Genomic DNA, 17,180 nt, shown 5'->3' with positions numbered 1-17,180 from the left:
ATGGGCATGGTTGGTGCTAAAACCAAGCGATTTCCACAGGGCAGTGCTGAGGATTTGGGCAGAGTGGAGGGAGTAGCCACAGCAGGGGCAGAAGGGCAGGTGTCGCAAGCCATGGTGACTACCATGGAGAACCAAACTGTTAGGCACAAGACCAGCAAGGCAGTGGGGGGAGGAGTGAACCTTCACCAGTGCAATGTCGGGGGGATGAGGTCGTACAGGACGGCTGTGGGGAGCATGGCCAGCTGGTGGAGGAGGCAATCCAGCGGGTGGCGGAGCGACCTATCGAGCACCTGGCAGACATTGTTTGCACAGAGGAAGGGGAAGTGCATTTGGGTGCGTTGGTAGCAGAAGACAGTCTGGTGCGGGTGGAGGAGGATGCACAGGTTGGGGTGTTGGCTACTCATGGATCAGTTGAAATCCCGTGTGAAGGAAGGCTGGTCGTGGAGTTTGGCTGTGGAGAGGGGGATCAGTTGGTGGCAGAAGGAAATTTGTCTCCAAGACCCATTATAGGCCATGGGGATTTGACAGCACCCGCCGTGATGCAGCTCAATATAGATCAGTCGGCAGCTTTGGAGAGGGACCCTAAACAAGTCAAACTAAAGGGTCGACGGGGGATTCTTCCTTCGGATAGGCAGCTACGGTCCGCTTCGACCGCTTCCAGCAACTCCCTCCAGGTTCTTTCCCATGATTAATGCTCTTTTCTGGAACATCAGAGGGGTTGCTAAACCTCCTAATTTGAGATGACTTGAAAAATTAATTCGTTTGAATAATTTCCAATTGGTAGCTATTTGCGAGCCTAAACTCAATGTTAAGAATGTGGAGTCAATCCGATTAAGGTTATCTTTTGATGCTGTAGTGGTTAACCTATCGACGGATATTTGGATGTTTTATAACTTGCCTTTTAATTGTTCTGTCATTGGTAATTCTGATCAGCACATTTCCCTTATATTGTCACATCTGTGGCTACCATGTGCACTGTGCTTCTCTTTTGTTCACGCCAAATGTACATTAGAGGAGCGCAAGGAGCTATGGCAAGCCTTGGTACTTGAGAAACCAAGTTCCCAACCTTGGTGTATTTGTGGGGATTTTAATGCTATTATTGCTCCTGACGAAAAGAAAGGGGGACGTCCCTTTAGTAGTACGGAGGGTTTGGAGCTAATGTCGTTCATGGAGGAGGCGGAGGTGTTTGATGTAGGTTTTTCGGGGTCGTCATTCACTTGGTGTAACAACCGTCAGGGCAGGGCGAGAATTTGGAAGAGATTGGATAGATTGCTGATTAATGGGGAATGCTCTGACCTCCCTGCATCCGTTGCAGTTTTTCATTTAGCTAGGCATCCTTTTGATCACGCTCCGCTAAAAATATCTTTTGCGTCCCGTTTGGATAACAAGCCACACCCATTCCGATTCCTTAATGTCTGGACTTCCAATGCTTCGTTACTTGATGTCATTCGTACTGCCTGTCAGCGGGAGTGCCAGGGCTCACCCATGAAGATCCTATGTACGAAATTGCTTAGTACTAGAAGGGCCATCCAGGAGTGGAACAAGCATACTTTCGGGAACATCTTTGACGCGTCCCGGGAGGCAGAGACTGATATGCGTCGGGCAGAGGCAAGACTGGAGATTGAGGGCTCTGATGACGCTCAGGTGAAGCTTCATTGGTCTCAAGCACGGCTCAATAATGCGTTGTCTGTGGAAGAACACTACTGGGAGCAGAAGGCAAGGGTGAAATGGTTGCGCTACGGTGATTGCAATTCCAAATATTTTCATGCTATCCTGAGGTAGAGAAGAACGCAAGGGGTTATTCACCGGATTAAAGACGCAAACGGAGTGTGGTTGGAATCTGACGAGGATATAGCTAATAAAGCGGTGAGATATTTTTCGGATATTTTCTCTGAGCCCGCGAGTAATGCGCAGGACTTGCTGCAGGTGATCCCAACATGTGTTCCAGCTGAGGAAAGTGCTCGCTTGGAGGCCGATCCGACTATGGAGAAGGTGAAGAGGGTCATTTTAGCAATGGACGGCGAGAGTGCAGCGGGTCCGGATGGTTTCACGAGTAGGTTTTTTTCTTTCGCTTGGGAGGTGATTGGGCCGGATGTATTTAATGCTATTCTGAGTTTTTTCTGTGGGGTTGTGATTCCTCGATTCTTTACCTCCACTTCCATTATATTGATCCCAAAAGGGCCCAACCCTCAGGACTTCTCGAAATTTAGACTGATTAGCCTGTGCACTTTTTTCAATAAAGTGCTATCCAAGATCTTGGCGGATAGATTGGCCTCCCTCTTACCGTGCCTGGTGTCGCCTCAGCAAACTAGCTTTGTTAAGGGACGGAACATTACTGAGAACTATCTGCTCGCACAAGAGCTAGTGTCAGGGATACGCAAGGCCTCGAGGGGAGGAAATGTTGCTTTAAAATTGGACATGTCCAAAGCATATGATAGGGTATCTTGGCTATTCCTGATCAATGTATTGCGGCGTTTCGGGTTTGGGGAAAGATTTATTGATATGGTGTGGAGACTGATTTCAAATGTGTGGTTTTCGATTATTATCAATGGGGCCTCCTATGGTTTATTTCAATCGAGGAGGGGGCTAACACAGGGGGACCCTCTATCTCTCGCGCTGTTTGTGCTAGGGGCAGATGTTCTTTCTAGGGCATTAAACAACCTTGTAGCACAGGTTGGTTTTCTGGGGTTCAAAGTACCACTGGGGTGTCCCCCAGTCACGCATTTGGCTTTTGCGGATGATGTGTTGATCTTTACTAATGGTTCTGCCCGTGCTTTACGAAACATTATTCGGGTGTTGGAATTATATCAAAGATCTTCTGGTCAACAGGTAAATGGGCAAAAGAGTGGCTATGTGGTGCATCCGTTCACCCCCATAGCGCGGCGGAGGACTATCGAGCGTATCACAGGGTTCCCTCAACAGCAATCTCCTATCCGGTACTTAGGGTTCCCGCTACATCTCGGAAGGAGTAAGGCATCGGATTTTGGGGAAGTGAGTCAGGCTGTACTTGGGAGAATTCTTTCAGGGAAGTCCAAGCTGTTGTCACAGGGGGGCAAGCTCGTGCTTATCAAATATGTCCTTTCATCTATCCCCTTGCACTTATTATCGGCCACAGTATTACCGGTTTCAGTGTTTAGCATGATTGAGAAGGTTTGTTCTAACTTCTTGTGGGGATCAAACGAGGGGGGACCTAGGTATCATTGGATTCGATGGGATCGGTTGTGTTTTCCAACGGAGGAGGGGGGAGTGGGTTTCCGGCAACTCCGAGACGTGTATACGGCATTCTCATTGAAATTATGGTGGAAATTTCGTACAGGGGATTCTCTATGGGCTAAGTTCTTGCTAGCAAAATATTGTCGCCATTCTCACCCGTGTCAGGTGGAGTATAATGCAAGGGCCTCGGCTATTTGGAAACGGCTAACTTATGTGAGCCGTCACGCGGAGCTTTCCATGCGGTGGTTGGTGAATTCGGGAACTTGTGATTTTTGGTATGACACCTGGTTGGGTAGCGAGGCTCTTTTCCACAGAGTCCCAATTCACGAAACCCTGACATTCAAGGATTTTTTGGTAGATGGAAGATGGAGTTCACTGCTCCTTGCTCGTCACTTCCCTACGGACATCATGGATTTGATATTACAGCAGCCTCCCCCAGTTGGTGAGCGCCCGGATGAGTTGGTATGGATGTCGTCAGCCTCTGAGCAGTTCTCGTTATCCTATGCTTTCCAAGAGATCAGGCAAGTGCGGAGCGCTTCCTAGATCTTTTCCCATATTTGGCATTGGCAGCTCCCCTTGAAGGTATCCTTTTTTATGCTCCGACTATTGTTACAGAGACTGCCGCTCGATGACGTCTTGGGTAGGTTTGGGGTTCAACTACCGTCAAAGTGCTTCTGTTGCCGCTCGGCGACAGGGGAATCGATTAAGCATATTTTTGCATCAGGCCAACTAGCAAGGGAGGTATGGGGTTACTTTGGAGCCGTCTGCGGAATAGGTTCGCCTCAGGGTCGGGTACGCGATAGAATGGTGATGTGGTGGTTATCCAGCCAGCCGAAGGGTCAAAGACGGGTGGTGGTCTAAATTCTCCCATCCTTTATCTATTGGCATATTTGGAAGGCAAGAAATAAAGCGGTCTAGGAGGGGATTAGCTTGTCATCGGGAGACATCTGTCATGGCATTATCCAGGATGTTGTGTTGGCAGTCTCCAGCGAGGTAAATAGGTGGAATCTCCTCCCGCCTTTAGACCAATTTTTTGATAGGCTCTCCGAACCCCCAGTGCCGCTTCAGTGCAAAATTGTTCGGTGGCGGGCAACAGGCACGGGGATAGCGACACTTAATACAGACGGATGTTCTAAGTGTAACCTAGGAGCAAGTGGCGGGGGTGGTGTTCTCCGGGATTCAGAGGGTCGCTTTTTGATAGGATTTTCAGTTTGCCTGGGGGTTAGTACGAGTTTACGTGCGGAGGTATTGGCCCTGCTAGCGGGTCTTCGTCTTTGTTTGCCATCAGAGAGGTTTCACACAGGTTCGAGTACAATCCGACTCGTTGGTGTTGGTAGGTATATTGCAACGCCGGTTTCAGTGTCCGTGGCAGATTCGAAAAGAGGTATTCCACATATGGCAGCTAGCGGTGGATTCAGGGCATTTCTCTCATTGATTTCGTGAGACAAATACGATGGCAGACATCCTCGCCAATGAAGGACTCTTGCACCCTCTTGTCCAGATGAAAATTTATAACCAACCCTGTATGCTCCCTCAGCTCGCAAGAGGGGCACTCAGGTTGGATAGATCAGGTTTTCCGTCTCTCCGGCTACTTAAAAGGACGCTTGCATGATGGTCATATGCTTCGTGTTACCTGCGACATGGAAATGCGCTAGGGAGTCTGATCGAAATTATGTACTGTCATATTTCCATCAATTGAAATAAAAAAAAAGAGTTTAAAAAAAAAGATATGAGTGGATTAAAATGATAGGACTGTACCCAAAAGGGATTGTGGCATTTTTCCTTAAATTAAACTATAACTCTTAAATGTCAAAGACGAAACACAATAGAATTAAGGATATCTTCTTTTCTCGAGGTTAATATTAGCTTTACAGCTATTTTACTCACGTGCCAATCCTAATTTCACAGTCATCTACAAAAGTATGCTCAAACTCTTGTTGAAGTGGCATCACTTCAATACTTATATAGGTGAGATTGTGCTTGTAAGAGTTCTATGTTTGTATCCTACAATAACAACGGCAGTGCCACTCATGGGAGCACTTCTAATATTGTAGTTGGCGATTATGATATATTGTGAACTAAAATGCTGTACTGATTTCGATCAAAGAGGCACTATTTAAGTTCCCAAACAGCAATGGGATGTTATCTCCTAACTCTGAGCTATGAGAGATTGAGAGGTAAAAACTTCTGCCTTCTAAAGACAGAATCATCATTAAGCTAGGTTGAGAATATTCCACTACCAAAGCATGATAGTCTAAAAATTGCCGATTATACCTCTATTCCATCGTCGATATGCTCAGAGATGGAGGATTTTGCTAGATTTTGAATCATAAAACACATTAAGATTTTATTTGTCCTCATCATGAATCTGGTGTGCTTTTGGATTCGGGCAAACTACTTTTAGGATATAACAAAATCTAAGAAAATTAGACAGCAAAATTTATCTTTCATTATCTGTGGATCAACAAACGCATAAGTTAATAGGGTGGGGGAAAGGTAAGGGGAAGGGTTGGATTAAATGATAAGGGAAAAAGGATTATAAGTAGAAAGTTTTATATTCAAGATTTCCTACTTATAGAAGAAAAAACTTGTTGCCCCTGAAGTATGGCCAAACTACCATTGCACTTGAAGTTTGACCAAGTAACAGATAGCCTCGTGTAAATAACTTCTGTTAATGTTTTCAGCAGCCTGGGCGCGGTACAAGTGAAATTGGAGAAAATATAGTTTATTGCTTTGACTCGGTCATGCTTATTATGTTATACATTTTATATCTCAATTTGATTTACCTTTTTTTTGTGCAGTTTTCTTCTATTATAAGATCGTGTAGAATTAGTTTTAGCTATAAAGTATGGTATTAAATCACAAGTTATGGTTGTAGAAGATTTTTGGTTAAATTAATTTTTATCCCGTATAGTTTGGTACTTTACCATATAACCCCTCTATGATTTAAAAACCTAGATATAACCCCCCTAAGATTTTGGTGAAAATATCACTATTAGTTTTTTAGTTAAAACTAACCGTCAATAGTAAAAGTCAAAGTCATACTAATAAATTGATAAATTCACCCTTTCACCACCTTTTTTTTAATCTTTTTTCTTTTCTTTCTCTCTTTTTTTTTTGGAAAGACAATCTTAAAAACCTATACTTTACCCTATAAAATATTAATTTTCTCCAAATACAAAAGAGATAGAAGGGAAATAAAAAATAAATAAGAAACAAAAAAGATGGAAGGGAAATATAAAAAAAATAAATAAGAAACAAAAATATCTAATTTTTTCTATTAATATCGTTATAGGTTTTAAACCAAATTTTTAATGGTATTTTCTAATTCTTATTTATATTTTTTATTTCAATTTCTTCTTTTTTATGTTTGGAGGAAAAAAAGAAGTAATAAAATGATAAATTTATCCATTTATTAGTTTGAATTTGACTTTTTACTATGGGCCATTAGTTTTAATGAAAAAAAAAAACTAATGGTAATACTTCAATCCAAACTATAAAAGGATTATATATTGGTTTTTAAACCATAGGGGAGGAGTGTTACACGCTCCTCATCCGCACTGCATCGTGACCAACAACACAACTCAGGGACCAGCACACTGCAAACCACAAGCCCGCTTAATGCATGCAGCCCGTACATGGGAGGTGGATGTCAACCTCTACCAGGATGTCAACCTCATTAATTGAAGTGAAGTGAGAAGATACTTGCATGACTATTGATGATTGGACGTGGATTTCATGTGACATGAAAGGATCAAAGGATGAAATGCAATCAAGAAACAAAAGAAAAGCATTAGTAGCAAAGATATATTTCAGTACTTTGACTATAATTTGAACTACAAATCTTGGATTGAAATGATTCTTGAACTATTTTAAAATTATGAGAAGCGGCTAATTTCTTATGAGGCATCAAAATCTAGTTCTACTAATTTTATAGTCAAAAGTCCAAATTACTGAAGTACTTTTTTGCTACAATGCTTTGAAATGGTCTTCGAACTAGTCATCAGTATTTTGGCCATAATTCAGCATCCAGATCTCCAAATGACTTAATTCTTGAGTCATTGGAAAGTTAACTCAAAGGTCCCATGTTTTGCATAAGAGTTGATCCAAGCTTCTTCATAGAGAAGTCTTCATATTAGTCAGGGTCTGGATTTAAGTCATGATTGTGGGCCAGATTCAAGGCAGAATATAACTTTTTTTAGAGGAAAAATAGAGCATCAATCCAACCATAAATAGTAACCAATCCAGGGTTAGATTTTGGGCCGTATTGTGGTCAGCTCAAGTTGCTCAATTTGCTCAATTTACTCAATTATTTCACACCTTTTCATGGAAATTGAAGGGATGTTTTGCTACTAAAAAGGAGGCTCTAGAATCATCTTTTGGACTCCTTTTTCTCTACATAAACCTCATTTGAGCAAAAATCAAGAGCTTGGAAAAGGAGAGTGGAAGAAATATGACAGAAGATGTAAAACTTAGTCAGTTTTTTAGTTCTTTAGTTTAGATAGTATAGTTTAGATAGTTTTATTACAAACTTGTATGTATCTTAACTTGGATGAACATCAAGATTGAAGAGGAAGAGAAGGAGGCCCACATGTGACAAGGGGTTTCTTTTTTTCCAACTTTTTAATTCTTATATTAGGTTCCAATGTTTAGCTATAATATAAGTTTATTATTTACTTTTATTTTTTTGATGTTTCGTTAAGTTTATGCCTAGAGTTATAAATGAACTTTCTATATCTTATTTGTGAGATTTGCTTGCTTATTTGATACTGTTATTTTAAGCAAGTTATTTAATACTTTTGCTTATCTAATCATGATTAACTAGTCATTAATTGTGATAATTTCATGGTATTAAATTTGCAATGAGAATTGAAATTTTCGCAAATTTAACACTAATTCAAAAAAGTGCTAAATATAGGGAATACACTCACAAAGCAAAGGTGCACCTTTGTGGCCTTCGTGGCTTATTCCATGTAATTTCATAAAATTTAATGAACATGTAGTTAAACTTATAACCATAAGAGTAGGTGTGGATTAGTTATAGGTATGATCGATACCACTAGTGAGAATGGATATTGCATACATTAGAAAATTACGTCATAACTAGTTAAGATAGTAATATTCAATTAACTGGCCGAACCCATGTCAGCAGCTTCAAGCATAGCAAAAAAAAAAAAAATACAAATCATACTACAAACAATTTAAGGTTTTGGAGTCTAATTTACATCAAATTGTACATATGTAGATGGATCTAATAAGGCCTGAAACTATGAATTTAAATAGAACATTATTGCTCAAAAGTTAAAGGAAAGTCAAGCATAGTCATTACAATCAAGCATAGTCAAGCGTAATCTGTGTTTCAGCTAATTAGTGGTAAATGATTTTTAACAACCAGGGATGACTATGTTCCAGAGATCATTTTAGCTAATCAAAAGTAATCTATGCTCCAAAGATGACTTTTTAACAAGCAAAAAATACAACAGTAAGATAGTAAGAGGATTAAATGAGACAAAAGAGACCATACAAGATGCTGGACAGATTGCAGAATACTTGAACAAAACATTTGACCATCTTTGGGGACATTTCTACTTGCAAAATTTGAAGTGTCTTATTCTTTAAAATTCTTTTATTTCCTTCTTCCAACATCTATAACTAAATTCGTAATCCTTCCACTAAATTTTATAAACCCCAGACCTGCAAAACACCTTTCTCTCTATATCAAAAAAATCCTCCCAAAAGGTATCCCCTAAACAAAAAACAAACTCAAATAAAACACCTGGTGGACTAAACATAAAGCCAGAAATGCTGGCCAACTACTCACCACTGTGTTGATTCTTGGGCTTACGGTAATTTTCTTCAATGTGGTTGACAATTACCAGACTAGTATTCCAGAGCTTTAGAACATTGGGGATGTTGTAGTTTTGGGCTAAATATACCCCAAAAACCATACCTACCATGAATGAAAAACAGTCCTAATTAATCCCATTCTTGTATTTTTTTTAAGTTCTTATTGTCTATGGGCTTTTTGGTAATCCGGAGAATTGAGGATGGAAGCTCTAATACATGGAAGAACTAAAGCAACGGAGAAGGAGATTATTGCACCCACAACTTAAATCTTTCTATGAGATTATTGAACCCACAACTCAAACAATCTAAAAGAAAAAAAATTAAGGCAACGTAATTGGGGAAAAAATAAGAAAAACAAGGAGAGATATGAGAGGACTTACCTTAGAGTTAGTGTAAGGATCGAAGACAACCAAGTGGAAGAGATAAACAATGTAAAGATCACAAACGTAACAATAAGTAAATAAAAAGGAAAGAATTGCAAATCAATTAACTACCCAACTCCTCCTGAGTTTGTAGATTAAATCAAACAAATTTCTTCAAGTTGATAAATTACAATCACTCTTGTGTATATAGGAAGGTTCACCTCCTCCTTACCCCGAACTCCACTCGGTCAAGTTAGGAAGTTTTACTATTCCTCAGGACAACCCTCACAGAGATTCACTCATGAAGCATTCACTTACAAATGAAAAGCTTACAATGAATCTCACACCACTAAGACTACAAATCTTCCTTGGAGAGTGTTTTCTCACTAAAACTACTCTAGATCTTTTGTATCTTCAGTGTGTAAAAGTTATTTAAAGATTCTGACCATGCTCCATTTGTAGGAGACCAAGAAAGTGTTTCATTAATACTTCCAACGGATAGAAAGTAGCTAAACAGTCAACTAGCCGTTGGAGTATCGGACGTCTGGTACTCCTCTTTTTTGCGTCCGACAGCAGACAGTTAGTTTGAGAAAATTTCTTCAATTCTATCGGACGTCCGGTGCAAGCTCTTTGTACGTGCTGTCCGGACGTCCGACAGCAAACAAAGAGATTTGAGAAATCATCTTGTTTCTATCGGATGTCCGGTGGAGACATATTCAGCGTCCGAAATTACGCAATGATTATCGGACGTCCGATCCAAGCGTCCGACAGCTTTCAGCAGCCTTTGTCCCTTTCAATTGCACTTGATAGTTGAATCTGATTTGTTTCACAACTGAAAGTATTTCTTGAAGAGATATTAGTATTATCCATTATTTTGTAAACATAAAAAACTAGAGACCAAGGTCAATATTCTCCCCCTTTTTGATGATGACAAAACAATGGATGGATGAAAGAAAAAGATTGAGCACATGAGTAAAAGCTCCCTCTCACTTATTGCATCCAAACTTATAATCTCAGAATAACTCTCCCTTATACATATCATCCATTTTTTTTCTTTTTGACATCATACAAATTCAGTAATATTCAAAAACATCAAGAAAAACTCAGTTCAAAGCATCAGAAACATCAAAATAGAATTACCAAAAATTGTTATGAACAAGAATTTCACCAATTTTACCAATATCTCCTACTTGTTAGAGTAAGTATTATGTCTAACTATCCACATGCATTTCATGCCTCTTCTCATGTTTTTTCTCACATAGCAATCACTTTTCAGGTGATTTTTTTGACAACAAAAATTATACATAACCAAAGAGTTATTTACATGAACATGTTTAATAAATCTTATTTGTCTTTTCTTATAAATAGCAAATTCATTTGCATCAAAATTTATCTTCTTCTCATAAGTGCCAAAATAAGATTTTGTTCCATTTTCTTGAAAGCAGGTTTGTTTGTTATATTGGAGTAACTCATTTAAGTTATCCATTCTTCTTTTCAGATCACCTTGTTTCTCTTTAAACATTTCACAGAACCTTGTTTTTCTATCAAACTTATTTTGTAAATCAATTTCATTCTTTTTCAAGAAATCATTTTTAATTTTCAATTTTTTATTTTCTTGAAAAAGACGTGTATTGTTTTGAAGAAGAAAACTAATTTTGTATTTCAATTCTTTGTTTCTAACATAAGATTCTTTCAAACTATCATGTAACTTTTTAATGAAAGATTCAAGATCATCATCAGTTTCATCATCCCTATCAAATTGAGAATTACAAGTTGTTACCTCATCATCTCCAATGGCCATGAAAACTAATTGAGCAGATTTTTCTTCCTCTTCAATTTCACCATCGGAATTGCACTCATTCCATGTGAATTAAAAGTTGTTAAATCTTGGTTTTTTTTCAACTTTCTTCTTCTTTATTGGACACTCATTCATGTAGTGTCCAGATTGGCCACATTCAAAACATTTATCAGTTTGCATTTTATTGAACTCTTGCTTCTCTTTGTTTCTTGCATTGCTGAACTGATTTGGGAATGAATTGTTGTTTCCTCCTTTTCTGAACCTTCGTTTGTTGAGAATTCTCATGAAACTTTTTGAGATGAGAGTTAGATCACTATCATCTGCTTCTGTATTTTCTTCATCTAGGGAGGCAGAATCATCTTCATCTTGAGATGCTTTTAGAGCAATGCTCCTTCTTACTTTCGCATCCTCTTCCTCTTGCATTTTGGACTTAAGTTTCAACTCATAAGAGGTTAGAAAATTAATAAGAGATTCAATAGGCAAGGAATTTAGATCTCTAGCTTTTTCAATGGCAGTCACTTTACTATCCCAATTCTTGGATAAGGCATTCAGAATTTTTTTATTTTTCTCACCTAAAGAGTATTTCTTTTCCAACACCTCCAAGTCTTTAATGAGATCATTGAATCTACAATACATCTCATCAATGTTTTCACGAGATTCCATCTTGAAGGATTCATACTTTGTAACTAGAATGGACTTCTTTTATTTTCTAACATTCTCACTACTTTCATGAATTTCTTTCAATTTATCCCAAATTTCCTTGGCTGACTTGCAGCTTTTGACTCTAATAGATTCATTTGAGTCTAAAGCACAATATAACACATTCATGGCTTTTGCATTTAAGGTGAGATGAGTTCTATCCACAGCAGTCAGTTCATTTCTTATTTTTGGTCTAGATTTATGAGTATTTTCATCTATAAGAGAGGCATCATATGGACCTTCACTAATAATAAATCACAATTCAATATCAATAGATTGCAAAAAAAATAATCATTCTTTCTTTTCAACTCACATATTTGACCCATTAAACATAGGTGATCTAATGACAGAATGTCCTTCCAAAAATATGACATTGTTAGTTGTCATTTTTACTCCTAAACCGATTGAGTTTAATCTCTAGGAGACCAAACTTTGATACCAATTGTAAGGATCGAAGACAACCAAGTGGAAGAGATAAACAATGTAAAGATCACAAACGTAATAATAAGTAAATAAAAAGGAAAGAATTGCAAACCAATTAACTACCCAACTCCTCCTGAGCTTGTAGATTAAATCAAACAAGCTTCTTCAAGTTGATGAATTACAATCACTCTTGTGTACAAAGGAAGATTCACCTCCTCCTTGCCCTGAACTCCACTCGGTCAAGGTAGAAAGTTTTACTATCCCTCAGGACAACCCTCACAGAGCTACACTCATGAAGTATTCACTCACAAATGAAGAGCTTACAATGAACCTCACACCACTAAAACTACAAATCTTCCTTGGAGAGTGTTTTCTCACTAAAACTACTCTAGATCTTTTGTATCTTCAGTGTGCAAAAGTTATTTAAAGATTCTGACCATACTCTATTTATAGGAGACCAAGAAAGTGCTTCATTAATGTTTCTAACAGATAGAATGTAGCTGAACAGTCAGTTAGCCGTTGGAGTATCGGACGTCCGGTACTCCTATTTTTTGCGTTCGACAGCAGGCAGTGAGTTTGAGAAATTTTCTTCAATTCTATCAGACGTCCGGTGCAAGCTCTTTGTGCATCCGATAGCAAATAAAGAGATTTGAGAAATCATCTTGTTTCTATCGGACGTCCGGTGGAGACATATTCAGCGTCCGAAGTTACGCAATGATTATCGGACGTCCGATCCAAGCGTCCGACAGCTTTCAGCAGCCTTTGTCCCTTTCAATTGCACTTGATATTTGAATCTGATTTGCTTCACAATTGAAAGTATTTCTTGAAGAGATATTAGTATTATCCATTATTTTGTAAACATAAAAAACTAGGGACCAAGATCAACAGTTAGGGGAGAATGAATCGATTTCATCTTGGGGAATCCATATTTGGCCGAGAGTTTATGGAAAATGGAGAGTGTTTTCTCTTCTTTGAGGGATGCGAGATAGAAAAGTGAGGAGTCAGAGTGGGGAGTTTTGGAAAAGGAACGGTGGCTTGTTTCTCTCTGGAGAGTACTATGAGTTAAAGGGTGTTTCTTTCTCCCAATTTTCAACAAAAGAGTCCCCGCCAACTTTTTTACTATTTTGTTGTCACAAAATTTCGGTACTAGTTAATTCAATCAATTTTGTAACTTTAACTTTTATTTGAATTTACTAACATATTAAATTTTTGGACAAATCGCCAATTTAGTTCCTAAACTTTTTCACTTAAACCAATTTAGTCCTTCATGATTTTTTTTTCACCAATTTAATCCTCAAACAATTTTATCGAGTTCAATGTAGGACTTATTAGACTGCGCCACCACATTTTATGTTTTTTCCATGGCGGACCAAGGGTATAATTGGAATGATAGGTATAATTGTCTAATTATAGGGATTAGAATAGCAGCTCTGTCACGATAAGCAAAAGAAACCTCTGCAAATCGACCCACAGTAGCTAAGGGTTTCACAATCTGATCAAAATGTAAGAAAATGTGATTGCCAACAGAAGATGAGCAAATCCGTGTCTTCGATGATGGAAGGTGTCGATGGCGACAAGAATGGTGAAAAGGAAGCAGCTGCAACAACACTATTCAATAAGATTCATTCAAGATCTTACTTAGCTGAACATTTTCTGCTATACTTATTTGATGTTTGTGCTAGGCATGTTAATTTAACCTTTTCATCAGAATGTGGGGCTAATGTGTTTGTACTTTGTCGTTGTCTGTGGGGCTGAAGTAGTTGAAGACATTTCTTCTATCTTTAATGAAAAAGTTAAGCATGTGGGTGATTAATTAGTGGAATATGGTACATTGTGGGGTTGACGTGTTTTTTTAAAAATGTCTTCTCTATGGGTCATAGGCAGATCTAGGGATGGGGAAATATTCTATATTTAAACCTGAATTTTTTTAATGGTGATGTGGTCCTTGTAGTTCTAAAATGTAGTGTGCTGTTGTTTTCATGTTTTGAAAAGCGAGACAAAGTAGTAGGAAAACAACAGCACACTACTACTTTTGTGGTTATAACACACCCGGATGTTGTTATTAATTAAGCCTTTTTTGTGGTTTAAAAAAATGCAGGACAAGAGGTTGAATTTTTTACTTTGAAAATCTATCATGGGGGTGTATATGTTAAAGAACCCGTAGAGAAATATGTGGGGGGCAGCATGGAAAGTTTTGAAGGTGTCATTGCCATGAGAGTGAATAGAGCAATTGTATCTGACTTTTGCTATTATCTTGGATATCCTGCAAATGTAACAATGATGTATAGAATTCCAGCTAAAGGTGGTGCACTTGTGTTGAGAAAAATAGACTCATGATGATGCAGCAACTGACATGGCTTGTATAGGCAAGCAAATGGAGAAACAGAAGTTTATGTTGTTTCTGAGTTTCACATTAGATTGATAGATGGTAAATGTGAGAGTGCAGTTGCATCAAGCAGTTGTAATGCTGTAGAAATAGGAGAAGATGATGACTTCTTTGTAGACATAACATTTGAGGATGTTGATGTTGCTGACTTAGAGGAAATTCCTGTTCATGTGGAGAAAATGAAGGAGCTTGAGAAGAAGAAACAGGAAACTTGTCAGACTGTTGAAGTAGAAGAAGTAGAGTAAGGTGATGCGGATGAGGCTAACGATGCTGCAAATTCAGACTCAATGGAGGGTGAAAAGTTCCATGATAGTGACTATCATTTCTCTAAAGATGATGATGATGTTATTTTTCAAACTTCTGTTGTGGCTCTATATCAAGAGTTAGGTGCTGCAATGGATAAATTGCGAACAGAAAATTCTTTTCAAAGTAGAAACAGTAAGGCAAAGAAAGAAGCAAGATAGGCAGCAGCAGCCAAGAAAGAAAAAATCAGAGTTAAGGCAACTTCTACTACACACCTACACCTTGATGAAGGAGATCAGATTCTAGTTCATGAGGGATTTGATTCAATGGTGTCAGATGAGCTAAATAGTGTGACTGATTCCTCCGATGAAGATCGCACAAGAAAAAAGCCCAAGGTCAGATTCCGACCAGAAATGGACATGAAGGATCCAAAATTTCATGTTGGTCAACAATTTGATGATAAGCAGCTATTCAAGATGGCAGTTGACAATTATGCAGTCAAGTGAGGAAAGGATATAAAGTGAGTGAAGCATGATAAGCATAGAATGAGGGTGAAATGCAAAGCTGAACATTGTAAGTGGATGTTGTTTGCTTCTAAAATTTATGAAGGTGATGATTCCATTGCAATTAAGACAATGGGTCTAGCACACACATGTGGTAGGACCTTTTATCACAAGAGAGCTACCTCAAGTTTCTTAGCAAGAAAATATGTGGACTTCCTAAGGATGAACAAGAGAATAACAGTTTCGGAGTTCAAGGATCAGGTACATGCAGAGCTGAATGTAAACATTACTAAATCTCAAGTTTATAAGACATTCATGAAGGCAAAAATTTTGATCCATGGGAGCTACAAAGATCTGTACAAGAGATTGTGGGATTATTGTGATGAACTAATGAAGGCAAATCCTGGTTCTACAGTGTACATCGAGACTACATTAGATAAAGATTCTAGAAAACAAAGATTTCAGAGACTTTACATTTGCTTCGAGGCACTGAAGAGAGGATTTAAATCTGCTTGTAGGAAGATAATTGGAGTTGATGGTTGCCACTTGAAAGGTCCACATCCGGGTGTGTTATTAACTGCAGTTGGGATAGATCCAAATGACTGTGTTTATCCAGTTGCATATGCAGTAGTTGAAGCAGAAAATAAGAGGTCGTGGAAGCGGTTTATTGAATTCTTGAAATATGACCTATCCATCAATGATCAAAGAAATTGGAGCTTCATAAGTGATAGACAAAAGGTGAATAACTCCAAATGACTGTGTTTATATATGTTTATTACATATATATGAATGCTTACTGATTGTGCTGAACTTGCATTTGTTTTTTTTTTTTGTAGGGTTTAGGATCTGTAATTCAGGAAGTTATTCCTAATGTTGAGCACAGACATTGTGTAAGACACTTGCATAATAACTTCAAAAAATATCATCCAGGTGAAGCATTGAAGGAAAGATTTTGGACATGTGTAAGGTCATCGTACATGAGAATGTTCGAAAATCAGATGGAGTGTTTAAGGGATTATGATGGAGCTGTTTGGAAGTGGTTAAATGACAACACCTCTCCCTATCATTGGTCAAGATCACACTTTCGAGTGGCTGCCAAGTGTGACATTCTCCTTAATAATTTATGTGAAAACTTTAATTCGGTCATAATGGATGCAAGGGAAAAGCCAATCCTTGGAATGTTTGAGACTATCAGAATCTATCTATGGAAAGGCTCCGTACAAAAAGGGAGTGGATGAAGAAGAGGAGTGATAAGATCTGCCCAAAAATTCAAAAGAAGCTGGAGAAGGCAAAAATAGAAGCAGCTGCAAACATTGCGAGATGGTCTGATGGAGATAAATTTGAGGTTACACATATGTATGGAGGCAAACATGTGGTGGGCTTAAAGCAGCAGACTTGTAGCTGCAGGAGATGGGAGTTGACTGGATTGCTATGCTGCCATGTGATTTGTTGTATTTCTTTAATAGGTCAAGAGCCAGAAAGTCTTGTTCATCATTACTACTCGCGAGACAGTTACTTGAAGGCTTATGAGCTAGCAATTGCTCCTTTGAGTGGGCCAAATGTTTGGGTGCAATCGGATAAGGATCCTGTCTTACCACCCTTGAAGTTGAAGTTACCTGGTCGGCCAAAGAAAGTAAGAAGAAGGGAACCAGAAGAGCCTAGCCCTAATTCGAAGGGGGTTACCAAACTTTCTAGATTTGGCCTTG

The 17,180-nt window shown here is 38.6% G+C and overlaps 1 protein-coding gene across 1 annotated transcript; it reads left to right on the top strand.

Moving 5' to 3' along the window:
- On the top strand, positions 1-14,973 carry LOC113770609. Its single transcript, XM_027315126.1, has 8 exons — positions 1-114; positions 219-674; positions 934-1,716; positions 1,783-3,738; positions 3,829-4,005; positions 4,180-4,597; positions 14,441-14,624; positions 14,709-14,973. The coding sequence occupies exons 1-8, from the start codon at positions 1-3 to the stop codon at positions 14,971-14,973; spliced, it is 4,353 nt and encodes a 1,450-aa protein (XP_027170927.1).
- Positions 14,974-17,180: the final 2,207 nt, after the last annotated feature.

This window comes from Coffea eugenioides, chromosome 1 (genome assembly GCF_003713205.1).
Source record: "Coffea eugenioides isolate CCC68of chromosome 1, Ceug_1.0, whole genome shotgun sequence".
In the NCBI taxonomy this organism is placed as follows: domain Eukaryota; kingdom Viridiplantae; phylum Streptophyta; class Magnoliopsida; order Gentianales; family Rubiaceae; genus Coffea; species Coffea eugenioides.
The sequence above is the reverse complement of the archived record's forward strand: the minus strand, read 5'-3'. Positions and strand labels throughout refer to the sequence as shown.